General features: G+C 40.2%; 1 protein-coding gene across 6 annotated transcripts; it reads right to left on the reverse strand.

Annotated features, from left to right (window-relative positions):
• Positions 1-2,960: 2,960 nt before the first annotated feature.
• Positions 2,961-10,496, reverse strand: LOC133345354 (chromobox protein homolog 3-like). 6 transcript variants are annotated; one of them, XM_061556033.1, is made up of 6 exons: positions 10,364-10,496; positions 8,620-8,778; positions 8,311-8,376; positions 6,270-6,444; positions 5,505-5,590; positions 2,961-5,026 (listed from the first exon to the last, which is right to left on the reverse strand). In XM_061556033.1, the coding sequence occupies exons 2-6, from the start codon at positions 8,766-8,768 to the stop codon at positions 4,903-4,905; spliced, it is 600 nt and encodes a 199-aa protein (XP_061412017.1). In that variant the 5' UTR covers positions 8,769-8,778; positions 10,364-10,496; the 3' UTR covers positions 2,961-4,902. The 6 variants fall into 6 exon arrangements, with proteins under 6 accessions (XP_061412017.1, XP_061412018.1, XP_061412022.1 ...); XM_061556034.1 differs by having other exon boundaries at positions 10,240-10,374; XM_061556038.1 differs by lacking the exon at positions 8,311-8,376 and having other exon boundaries at positions 6,270-6,441.
• Positions 10,497-13,362: the final 2,866 nt, after the last annotated feature.

The raw sequence follows: 13,362 nt of genomic DNA on the forward strand, positions 1-13,362 counted from the left end.
GCCTAGTCTCACATGGTGTTGGACCAGATGACGCCAAAAGGCGCACAACTCAAAGACAATGCACCATCAGAGTATGAGAGCTCGGGGTAAGCATTTACACCATTGGATCCTCATTTGCCAGTAAAAAATATAATAGTTTTTTTTACCTATTTTTCTGGCAACAAAACTGACACCTTTTTTACAAGGAGTCATGTTTGCATAGACCACAATACCTGCAGTCATAATGCAAACAAAAAACATAACTCTGACAGGTGTCAGTTTTGTTGCCAGATAAAAGGGTAAAAAACCAATTATCATATTTTTTACTGGCAAATGAGGTTCCAATGGTGAAAATAATATTTTGTTATATAATAAAATAATAGTAGTTTATTATTAAATACTATTTTTATAATTTTTCTACGTGACTTTACCGAAAGACGCAAGAATATGAATCCCTGCAGTCACGAAAGCTTTAAATCGAAATCGGGTTGTTGCCAATCGCCTCTCCCTCCGGGGGCGGCGGTGACTGCGGCTCCACCGTGACTGCGGAGGGGTTAGTGGATCACCGCACGCAGATGTTGTCAAACCCACGGTGGGTGTCAAGGTGCCTTGCCCTGGCTTGCCAGCAACAAATGTGGACTCCCATCATCATCTGCTCCTTGTGCGTGGAATCAAGTGTTGACCCAACCCTCCCAAGTGCCGGATTAAGCTCGCGCGGGGCCGGTAGCATACGTTATAAAGAGGCCCTAAATCAAAAATAAATATTAAAACACCTTTTTTAACTTGCATCGTAAAGTAATTGTATTTTTTCATTTGCTATACAGCCAGATAATACTACAAAATGCGAACCTTACACACCCAGTCGTTCATAAAAGTTGAAGGTGGTATAGTACTATAGTAATAGAGCAAGTGCAGAATCGCTGAACCCGAATTGATAGCTTGAAAGCATTTAGTGCGGGGCCCTTGAAAGTGCGGGTCCCGTAGCATTTGCTACTTTTACTACAATGATAATCTGGCACTGCCCCCACTCTTCGTTCGTGCACGTGGGTTTTCTCCATGGCCACATGGAAGTTGGACAATCATGGCAATTTAGGGCCAATGTTGGTCGTGCACATTCTGATTGGCTGCCTTCCCACTCGCCTCTGCCTTTTCCCCACAACTCTGAATAGAAAGAAATTGGTGTGCAGTTAATTACAAATATTTGTTTTACCTTTACACTTCGGGATACAAACGAAAACCTGTTTTACCTAAAATTCCACATAGGAAAAAAACCCCTGTTCTCCACCTTGTATCTTACCTTGCCAAAATATGTTTTAAATCAACGTGTGAATTTATCTTAAACACGTTTCATATACACTCAGTTTATGGGGAAGAAATCACCTAGACCGCCATCTAAAGTATGCATTCATCGATGTACTTTTCAACACAATATACAGCTATACTTAGTGAAAAACACGTGTCTACACACAAAGATGGCAGGTGTATTCTGCGTATTATATTTGTACACAATTGTACATTATCATCAACCATGATTTCTTCACTGTTGAATTAAGGATTCCCCAAGCCGTCACCATATCACTTTCTAACAAAGCCAACCGTGCTAATCGGAGGTGCGGTGAGGGAAGGACAACACATGAAAGGCTAAAAGCATATTGGCTACATAGTAGGCTTGAACAGGAAATTGTACGTACAAATGTCTGACGGTTTAATAGAGTTGTTAAAACAATTGCCGCTCTTGTCAAGGCCAACATCTCCAGGCAGTGATGTGGCTGTCCAGTGCGGGAGCCGAGCCATGGGTTGGTGGGAGCCCAAAGCGCTTGGGGCCACCAAGAGGGAGGACTTTTGGACAGGCCACCACTTTGGGAACCGCATTTGCCAGTAAAAATATAATTGTTTTTTTACCCTTCTATCTGGCAACAAAACTGACACCTGATAATGGGTTGGACCAGATGGTCCAACCCATGTGAGACTAGGCTCTAAGGGAAGCTGTCTCGGGTGTGGACCAATCAACTTCAAGGACAGTGCACATTATCAGAGTTACGTTCTATTGTTTGTATTATGACTGCAGGTATTGCGGTCTATGCAAACATGACTCCTTGTAAAAAGGTGTCCGTTTTGTTGCCAGATAGAAGGGTAAAAAAACAATTATCAGGCCACCACTTCATTCCTCTCAAGAGGCCCATGCAAAACACGCAACGCCACTGCTTCTGGGCATGCAGATTGTTACCCTCCCCATTCAGCGATTCAATTATTGCGACAGTACGGGTGCAAATGTAGGACTCTATAAGGATGGCGAGATGGACCTCAAGGATCACAAGACCCGAGATGGTGGATGAATGCAAGAATGGTACCAACCCAAAACGGCCAAGCCACACCGCGTGAGAGAGAAAACTGGCAAAAGGGTAGACGATTGCGGCAAGACAAGAGTGGAGACTTGAGAGGAAAGCCCTTGAGGTGGTTTAAAGTGAGAAAACCGGGATGCAACGTTCGACGTGGAGATGGCCCAGAGCATGAATAAGCGGGGGGACCGAAAATATCGACCATCAAGAGCAGCAAAAATGCAGTCAGAAACACTCGCAGTCAAATACTCTCAGAGGTGGGTTATATCTGGAATGCAGAGCTGGTTCTTTGAAAATGGTTCAAAGTACGCCATTGTTATATACAGGTTTCCCCGGCTTCATGCAGTTGTATGTGTATAGCTTCTTTCGCACCATACACAGCCAACCGTGCTGACTGGAGGTGCGTTCCAAAAAAAAAAGGCTGCACAAAGTCGCGCTAAAAGTACACACAATGTTGTACCACGTCCGACCGCATAGCCGGATCTAGAGAAAATTCACATCACATGCAATAGCGCATTTTGGGTGGAAAGGAGCAGCATTATACAGCGAGAAATTGCACAAACCGATCCCACAAAGAAGCAAGGTAAAGCTGTTCCCATATGTTCAGTTGCATGCATCAATATATATATTTGGACCAGGCACAAATGTGAAAAGATGCTTTTATTTAGCATCGAAATTTTTATTTTCAAAACACAAAAAAAGTTTAAAAAATCAAAACATAATATGCAATAAAATTGATAATTTGAATAGAATACATCAAAACGTAGTATTTTCCACTTGGTCAAGTACATTACATTATACGGTAACGCACAGCGAGAAAGGCGCCTCACCTCTTCCACAGATCCCAGAACTTTTCAACACCGGACCTTCATTGTACGCTCTCAACAGGATATGGCTCATGTTTTTGTATCGTACATACAGCAATACCTTGATTTACGTCGCCCCCTTTTTTCTGTCGTTACTTTTGACGTAAAACTTGTGCGACTGCAGGAATTCATATTCTTGGTTCTTTTGGTAAAGTCAAGTAGATAGAAAAAATTAAGTGAATAAATATAATCAAATTTAAGAAAACACTAATGTAGAGTGGAGCTTGGTTTTAATCGGAGTGTACTGGCAGTCTATAATGTAGACTGCAGCAATGGTTATTAAACCGAGCGCTAGACTTATTCTGGTTTTCGGTAATAAAAATATTTTCATTAATTTTTTTTAATTACCGAAAGTACCAGAATAAGTCTACATTATAGACTGCCAGTACACTCACCGAGGTTAAGAACCAGGCTACAGTCTACATTATAGGCTACTAGTACTCACCCAGCTTAATAACCATTGCTAGTCTACATAATAGACTGCCAGTACACGCACTCCGATTAGAACAAAGCCACAGTCTACATTAGTTTTGTATTTAATTGTATTCACTTTATTTGTATTTTCTATCTACATGACTTTACCGAAAGAACGATCAATACGTCGTTACTTTGTTAACACAGCTACATGATTTGCATCGCCTCGACCCGCATTTACATGACGTGGCAGCATCATCATGTCTCTAATCTTGATCGATCTCTTCAGCCTTTTCCTCCACCTCCTGCACTGAAAATCGATTGCGATAGCTGTTTCGATATTCGTCTTCGCACCTTTCAGGAATGCATCCCAGACGTAAACCGGGTTATTACTGTACAAACCTTCCCCAAGTCATATTATCATTAAATGTTTTGTCACATTGCCAAAAATATTTTACACACATTTTAAATTAGTTTACTCTACCTGCTTGTAAATCTGTATTCCTTTTGAAACTATTTGCAACAGTTTGCACGTTTCCTATTTTAAATGTTAAAAGATTTTCTACGCTTGCGTAACTTGTATTTGTTATGAATGAATCGACAATGTTTTACTTCCAGCAATGCCCTTTTGTCCATTGCTCTACAATAAAAACAGTAACATTTATATTTTTCAGCTCAAAAGATTCAGGAATAAAATGAACAATTATACGTTTGATTATGTGAAGCTGACAAACTAAATAAAATATGAATTCTATATTTTTTATGCAGTTCCTGAGTTCCCAAAGTTTTGTGAAGTTGCCCAAACACTGCAGACAATTGCATTTACAACAAAGAAATGAATTAAATATTAAACTTCCAAAAAAACACTCTTTGCAATAAAAGTGCATTTATTTTTTTGGAATGTAATATAAAATGGATGACAGCAAACAAGACTAATTGTGGTCAGGTATTTAATAACGTTCCTGAGTGCACAAAATAGTAAACACTGGCCAGTGAAATGACCCAGTCTAATTAAAATCTGCCATGAAATTTCGTCGTGCGTGCTTGTGCACTAACAACTTGCTCTATCTCTCCCAGTGTATAATGTATGATTTATTGAATGACCTAGTAAGATACCATAAGCAACACATTAAATAATTCTGCATACAGCACCTGAGGACTAAACTACACGTTTGTTGGTGGAGTTTAGTGCAATGCTCATAACAGAACGAATAATGAAAAGCGTATCAAACAAGACAGGTGGAATTTGATGCCAACACAGAGGGTGGCTTTCTCGCACCAGGTCGGGCACATCGCCCCCCCCCCTAGGCTTTATCATTGTCGGCCGCGCTCCAGGTGAGCCGCTTCTCGTAGAAAGCGATCACTGCCTGGGGACACTTCAAATTGGCCTCCCGGGCTGGGACCAAGTCGGCATCGTTACAACCCTTCCTGTCGTGGACAAACAAACAAAAAAAAAACAAAATAACGTGCAAGATCAATAACGGCGATAATGCGACAACACGATTCAAAACTTAAAACAGCTTTCAATGCAATCGTCTAACTTTTGTTCGGCATTACGATTAATAAACGTATAGTTTGATCTTCTGGTGGGGGTTGCTTAAGATACAAATAAGATTGAAGAAAATTTTTTTACGTAACACATTTGTTCCATGCACTTAAATGTACAAACATGAAAAAACAGGGCCAGCCATGGGGGGGTGCAGGGCCTGGGACAAATTACACTGTGTGGGCCCCCCCCCACCCCCCCCCCCACCCCCCCCCCCGATGCCTTCAAATAAAACCGGATGTATTACATTTGACACCGTGACATCGAAGCCCGGGGCCCAGGGTAGTTGCCCCGATTCGCCGTAACCCTGAGAACGGATCTGCATCTATACATATTTAAAGATGTAGGAAAGTAACTCACCATTTAATCATGAATCTCAGCTCTCCTGAGGAGTCTGTGGCCCCAATAATCTTTTCTGGCTCCAGACCACGATCGAAGCCCTTCGGCTTGTTGCAATGAAAAGACACAACCACCCACAGCAGGCTAAGCACAATGCTGAGACGTACAGCAGCATACATACACACATAACATTAATAACACAATTACAGCACTGTTTTTACATGTCATTGACATGTTTTCTGATGCCCCTTTTTATACTTAAAATTGTGTGAATTTATATTAACATTTCCAGTACTACAAATTAATTTCCCTTGTATATCTACATACATATACCCATTAAATACCTATTCGTTATATATTAATGCAACTTAAATACAAAACCCTAAAAGTATTATATTCATGGCCAAGACTATTGTCCGTGCAGATGCGGGGCAAGGAACGTGGTCTTAGATTCAACTGTCCCAAAACATAACCTCGGACCACTAACACTACAAAAAAAACTGTTGTGACATCCTTCATCAACGGAAAGCGAAAACAGCGGCAATTGAAGATACCACTATAGTCTGCAATTGGAATATATAGGCAAGTGCATCCCAAGGAAGTTCTGCGAATGGATGAACATTACTGGACATCTGTGAAAAATTGCTGTATAGATCATCGGATTCCTTCCAGTTTAAATAAAGACTCTACACAATTTGTTATATGACTGGATAAACATTTGAGGGGTAAGTATTCATCACTCACAATGCTTTAAAAAAATATAGCATGACATTTACATCCACTCACTTCTGTTTTTATCTTCTTTGTGTCATCACTGTCTTTATCTTCAGATTTTCTCTTTCCCTTGTTTCGGTCTGCTTGGATTAGCAGCTCTTTGGCTTGCCGCTGCTTTTCCAGAAAGACATTGATCAGCTCCGGGCATTCCAGGTTGTCCTCAGGCTCCCAGGTGTTGTCATTGCTGCTGTTGTAGGGAATAAAAAGAGTAAAACAGAACCAATTTACTATTTTGTTAACATTTGCATTGTGATTTCAATCAAATATTCCGTAAGTTAAAACATAACAAAAATTAGCCATGCGCAATGTTTATACAATATTGCATATGAAGGTCTCTGTTATTCACAGAGTTCATTTGAAAGCTGTCGTGTTGATTGATAATCCAGCACTTACTGATTCATGTCAATCACCCGCTCACACCAGCAGTCAGTCGCGTCCTGATCACTCTTCTATCGCTAAATATTAAGGTTACTATTCCTGAGAACTTCACTAATCATTTCCTCCATCCATTTAACACGTGTAGACTATCGCGACCAATATTACGATTTACAACAGATTTGTGGATCAGATTGTGCCAGCAAAATGTGTGTCGTAAACACTCCTCCACCCGAAACAGCAAATTCATGAAATTGGCATGTGAACGAACGTAGGAATGTATTACTGCTTCAGCATAACGGTGTGTTGGTGAGAAATCTCACAACATTTAATGAACACGAAAGACGTTTAGCTGAGTTGCAACCGGCATCATCAGCCATTTGCGAGAATGATTCAAATGTCCTCTAGTCTTTGGCCTTAACCAGGGGGTGGGATGTCATCAATTAATGCACAAGGGGGCATAGAGCAGCGGGGCAAGTGATAGAGTTGAATGCAGCCGCATAAACATTTATTTTAGCTTGCAACAAATGCTAGATATGGTAATAAGGTATATATACTTACGTGATGAAATAGGTAATAGCTAATTAATCGTACTCAATGGTTACATTAGAATAAATAAATCAAGTGAGATATGTTAACATAATATACACATTTATATGCTTATACATTACTTTTAATCACTTTTTACCTTCACTCCCAGATTTGATATGCAGATGTGTTTAGTTTGTCGTCCTTCCCCCACACCTCCAATTAGCATAGTTGGCTACGTATGGTGCAAGCTCAACATACACAAAAAGGTAATACTAAATGGGTAGTAATCTTAAAATAATAATGTGGTTGTATTAATGTAAATACATTTTTATCAAGGTTGCAATGTGTTTACTTAATGTTGTGTGCTTCCAAGCTGCACTCGTTGAAGTTAATTTGATGTCTCTAAATTTTAACGGTGTCTAATTAGTCTTGGCCAATAATAACGGTATAGAACATCAACCTTATTTAAATCAACTGAATGTCCTTTGTTGCCAAGCATGTTCCGCAACTGCCAACTAATTGTGTTTGATGTTCCCCTGGTGGTATTTTATTCTGGCACAGTACACACAATATTAGCCAGTACCAAGAATGAACTACCAAAACTAACAATAGGAATTTACCGGATTAGTTGCACAAGATAAATTCAATACTGGCTAGATCAGTCCAAAAATTAGCAGAAATTAACACCAGAAGAACATCAACGTAATTTACTGGAAGCTAAAGTAAAATAATTTACACAAATACACGAACCTCTTAATTATCACTTCTTACCACTCCCTACTCTCTTGTGGGTGCACATTGATGGCATCACACATTTTCACATTTCTAGCAATAGCCTGATGATGCTGGTTATAACTCGGTAAAATGTCAAATCAAATTTTTTATGTTGTGAGATTCTCACCAAAACGCCAGTGTTTCTGAAGAGGTAATAATCTGGCACGTTTGTTCACGTGACAACTTTATTCATTGGCCATGTCGGGTGAAGCAGGGTTCATGACACACATTTTACTTGTGCAATCTTGACCTAAAAATCTATTATGAATCCTCCACCCATGTTGAGTAGTCTGTCTACCAGCCTGACGGTTTCGTCTCATCTGTACCATGTTCAACCACCACACTTGCAGGTCACAACAACACTCGCACTCACCACACTGCAGGTCTCTCGCACTGCTCCACTTTAGAATTCGTTTCCATCGTCTCTTTTCCAAAGCTCCTATAATAATCGTGTTCAATTCAACAAAACGTGTTAACTCAGATCTATTACAACTGCGACGTCGTGGGTTTGGTGCTGGCCAATTGACGCTCTAAGATTTTGTGGACCTGCGCTCAGCTGTGTGATTATAAACGTCACAACAAAAATGTGGAGGCAAGCAGTGATTATGACAATGGAAAGCCTCAGCCAGGCAAGGCAGCAACTGGGGCTGGCTGGTGATGCCCCCATCCTCTGGCTACTTACTCGTTGAAGCCCTTCCACTTGAGCAGATATTCCACGCGACCTTTGACCACCCGCCGGTCCAGCACCTTCTCCACGATGAAGTCACTCTTAGGAGAGTCCACAGGCGCCGCTGCGACGGCCTTCTTCCTTCCACCTTTGCTCTTGCCCATTGTTATTGATCTGCCAGCGAATGCACATGGTAAATCAGCAAATCAGCCATCATCAGCCATGATGCACGGCTGGATCAATAAATCTTGAATCATTACATCTTGAATCATTGCTTCACTTGATGCAGCTAATTCGGCTGTGACGGTCCCACCTGATGACGGAGACTTGTGTTGCCTCCGAAACGTCGTGATTTTTTTTTATTATGATGTTTTACTTACGTGACTTAACCGAAAAAAACCTAAGAATATGAATCTTTGCAGTCACGAAAGCTTCAAATCTAGAATGGATCAATAAAGCCTCCCGAAACCATGGGGCATTTCTCACGGTACTGCGATGCCAACACTGGCAATCGTTACAGCACAACTATAAATACATGGCATGGTGTGTTACATCACTGAACCGGTCATTGTGGCCTGTCTCTTGTTCATGGAAGCGATCAAGGCGACTACTAACTTAGCAGATATCACGAATAATGTAACTGGCTGCGGTAGCAACTTCCTGATGCTGAGTGACCGAATACTGTGGACTCAGTCCATGAGGAAGGAAGTCAGTCGAGGCGTGGTAGGAAAAGCCAATATTCTATTACGGGATGCCAAAGAACATAAGATTAAAATGGGGGGATGGGTACAATACAATACAATGTGCACATTTTACAATCACTTGGTGTTCGCACTTCGGATATGGTGTGAAAGAAGTTCAGCATACTGTACAACATATGTATGTCGGTCTAATTTCTTAAAAGGTCAAGGTCTTGTTGATTATTCATAGGGGTGCCACTGTTAAAATGAAACTTTATTTTAGGGCCCATTGAAGATGGCCTAGGGGGGGCACAATCGAACAAAGCGTGCTAACCATCACAAACATTCGCTTCAAAGTTAACAACAGTTATGTTAAAGCCTTTTGACGTAATGGTACGATAACAAAAGCATTTGTGTCCCCCCTTCACCTTAATCGCAAACGATTAAATGGTAAAGCAGCGGTCGGTGTGAGAGACTTTAAACACCGTTCACTTTGGACGCGTTTCGTGACATTTGGCAAAATAATAACCCACGAGGCCTAGCAAGGCCTGCGCCTAGAGTCTGGGGGTTCTTCTTTAGTTTAAAAACAACACATCAGAGGGCCGTGCCGCTATTATTATAATCACAAGTAGTATTTTCCACGACGTTTAGTATAATTGCGACAACAGTGTGAATTAGATGTGCCTCGTTTGTTAGCAACGCGAACACTAAATACCGAGCGGCCGGTCGTGTCGTGGTGCGTGTGGCGTCGTTCGTAATCTAAAAAATAAAAACCTCCAAACCTCTCTAAAGGGATAATGAACGTCTACTTTCCCTTAAAAATATATACTTAACACATCGGGGAGGGGGGGGAACAAAACACAAATATGAGGTATTGTGAAAAAAATATGCGGCTGAGATGTAGAAGAAGAAAAAATAGTAATGGAGAGAGGTTCTTGTTATAAGCTTCACTCACCCATAATATACAGAGGTCGATTTTGATCGCGTATTTCGCGTAAATGCGCAAATCTAACCCCCCAAAAAACTACCTAGAATTAGCCGCGAAAGCCTACGTGTTAAATAAACCAAGCTGCACTCACTTCACACGTAGATATAGAGAGAGAGCCTCGTCCGTGGGGCACCGACGCTTCCAAGATTATTTCGGAAGACGGAAGAAGAAGAGGCGGCGGGGGATGGGCGGCGTGGACAATACCGCGTTCTGTTCAACACTCCTCCTCCGTCTTTACCGTATTGTCTCGATTAGAAAGGACGATTTCGCACCCATCGATGCCCCCCCCCCTCCACCACCAAAACTCGACACTAGCCCCGAAAAAATTAACCCGTAAAAACAAAGTTTTTCACTATAAATCCTTTATATGCGTGGCGGCTAGAGTCCTCTCGTCCTCTGGCTTGAGATGGCTGCCACCTATGGGTCAGATGATTGCCTGCCACCATTAAGCAATTGGTGATTAAATATAAAAAAAATTCCTAAAAAGTGTTTAAGTTATGGAAATTTTTTTCACGAACATTAATTGTCTCGCACAACGAGTCTGTGTGCAAAATGTCAGCTCGATTGGATCACGGGAAGTGGGTTAAAAAACGACCGAAAGATTTGCACGGTCGTAAGCAAGCAAGAAAGTGAACTTAATATAAAGGATTTAAAAAAGTGGCGTTGATCCGTGTGCCCGACTAGGTGCTTGTCACGTAATTATAATAAATATTGGGGGACACATTCCCCCCCAATATTCAAATATGCTCAAAATATCCCCCCAAATATATTGCTATACAATAGATTTCTGTTTATATGATTGTGGTTATGGTTGTACTTTATTAATCCATAATCTCTGCCTTTACATTCAATGAAACAGAGCAATGTAATACAATACACTGGTAGACATTATTGTAAATAATACAATAAAAAGTCCACCCAATGTGTTCGTGAATTTTTTCATATTTTAGGCAGGAAATTCGTTTTCAAATTTAGATCTTTTTTTTCTGGAAGATTTGGTCCCCCCCCCCCCAATGTTGACTCCATGGCTACGGATTCTAGATTAGAAGTTTTCGTGACTGCAAAGATTCATACTTGACTGAAAAATCCAGAGCGTATGAAATACATGGCTACGGCCTTGCTTTGAGGACACGTGGAGTGTCGAAAGCCCCGTTGCTGGTACGGGACAGACCCAGGTGCGAGATCAGAATATTAATTCATACTGGATGAATCCGATGAGCTATGAAGCTTTACTTTTTCACCAGGAGCGGGTAAAAACGTTACAAAAAACATGGATTCATTGACTGGAATGACTGGCAGATGCCACCAGTTGTGCTCCCTACTGTTCCAACTCTGCGTTTTAGCCGCCCGGCGCTCCGCTCGTTGTTGTGAGCGTTAGAGGGTGACTGCCTCCAACTCACCAACAGCGTCCTTCATGAACTTCCTCCACAGAGGTCGATTTTGACATTGCTAGTACTGATCCCCACCCCCATACACGTATATATAGTAACACCTACCGGAATAAATTGCAGTATTATTCATAATTGAACTCATAATGTTATAACATTTGAGTAAGACCGTCTTGTAGATACGTATGTCAATATTTAACTATTACCCTCCACCACCCGACAAAGGCGATCAAATCAAGATGTCACGTCGGCAAACTATGAAAATGTATTTGTTTTTTTGGCCAAACCGGAACGTTGATATGCAAGCAAAATATTGCATTTTTTTTGTATAGAGGACGTTTCGCTGTAGATTACATTATGAAGTTATTAGGTCAGACCTCTCATGAGATCCCAACTTTGGTTTGAAATAACAAGGCGATCGGTGGTGGCTATTCACGTCGCCTGCAATCCACCACACAAATTGTCGTGAAATTCCAATCCCGTGGACTCCCATCTGTGTCCATCTGTACGGGGATCGAGTGTTGCCCCATCGCACGCGTGGGTTTTATCTGGTTTCCTCCCACTTGTTTCAGTTTCATGAAACAACAATCATTAATTGGCTGAAAACGTCTTTTAAAAAAAACCCAATACATCACCCTCATAAAAAAGTCATACAACTCAGCATAATGGCTCTCCTGGGCAAATAAGTAAGTTATTATGAACCGATAAGGTGTGCAATGTTTTGAAAAATTGTTTCGTTTTGTATATTTTGAAAGTGATTTTAAATTTCGATTTAAAGCTTTCGTGACTGCAGGGATTCATCTTCTTGATTCTTTCGGTAAAGTCACGTAGAAGGGAAAAAACTATAACAATACATTTTTTTCCCTTCTACATGACTTTACCGAAAGAATCAAGAACATAAAGTGATTTTAGTTTTGCTTCCCTATACAGTACTTTGCAAGCCTTTCGTATCGTTTGTTGTTGTAATGTTCTCAACCGGCCCTAATGGAAATCTGTGAAAACTTAAAAACAACTTGCTGTATAGGAAGGGGCACCAGATTCCTCCAGAATAAATAATTACAACATTCTGGATTTGAAGTTTTCGTGACTGCAAGTATCCATATACTCTTTGGTTCTTTCGGTAAGTCACGTAGATGAAAAAAATGAAAATAACTAAATTAAATCACGACGTTTCGGAGGCAACACAAGCTTCCGTCATCAGGTGGAACAGCCACAGCAAAATTACTGTAGTATTTATTTTATTTTTAATCTACGTGACTTTACCGAAAGAACCAAAGAGAATACAACTTTCTGATTCTGTTTTTCGGTAAAGTCACGTAGAAGGGAAATAATAAAATAAAAAAGAAATACATAATAAAATTAAATGTATTATAAAACATAATTAAATGTATTATGTTTTATTTTTATTTTATTATTTCCCTTCTACGTGACTTTACCGAAAGAACCAAGAAGGTGAATCCCTGCAGTTACGAAAGCTTTAAATCGAAATATAATAATATAATATTATTATACTATTTTAGTATATATTATGTAATTTTATTTTATTATTTTATTATATCATATTAGCTTATTTATTATATTATTATATAATTTTATTATGTTTTATTTTATATTACTTTATTATTTCCCTTCTACGTGACTTTACCGAAAGAACCAAGAAGATGAATCCCTGCAGTCACGAAAGCTTTAAATCTAAATTCTG

This window comes from Lethenteron reissneri, chromosome 21 (assembly GCF_015708825.2).
Source record: "Lethenteron reissneri isolate LAM-NWPU_2019-01 chromosome 21, ASM1570882v1, whole genome shotgun sequence".
NCBI lineage: Eukaryota > Metazoa > Chordata > Hyperoartia > Petromyzontiformes > Petromyzontidae > Lethenteron > Lethenteron reissneri.

Coding starts and splice junctions, on each gene's coding strand:
- LOC133345354 (XM_061556033.1), bottom strand. CDS start 8,768: ATGGGCAAGAGCAAAGGTGGAAGGAAGAAGGCCGTCGCAGCGGCGCCT. Junction 6,445..8,310: donor TGCGAGAGACCTGCAGTGTG/GTGAGTGCGAGT, acceptor TCCCTACAACAG/CAGCAATGACAACACCTGGG. Junction 5,591..6,269: donor CAAAGAAGATAAAAACAGAA/GTGAGTGGATGT, acceptor CATTGCAACAAG/CCGAAGGGCTTCGATCGTGG.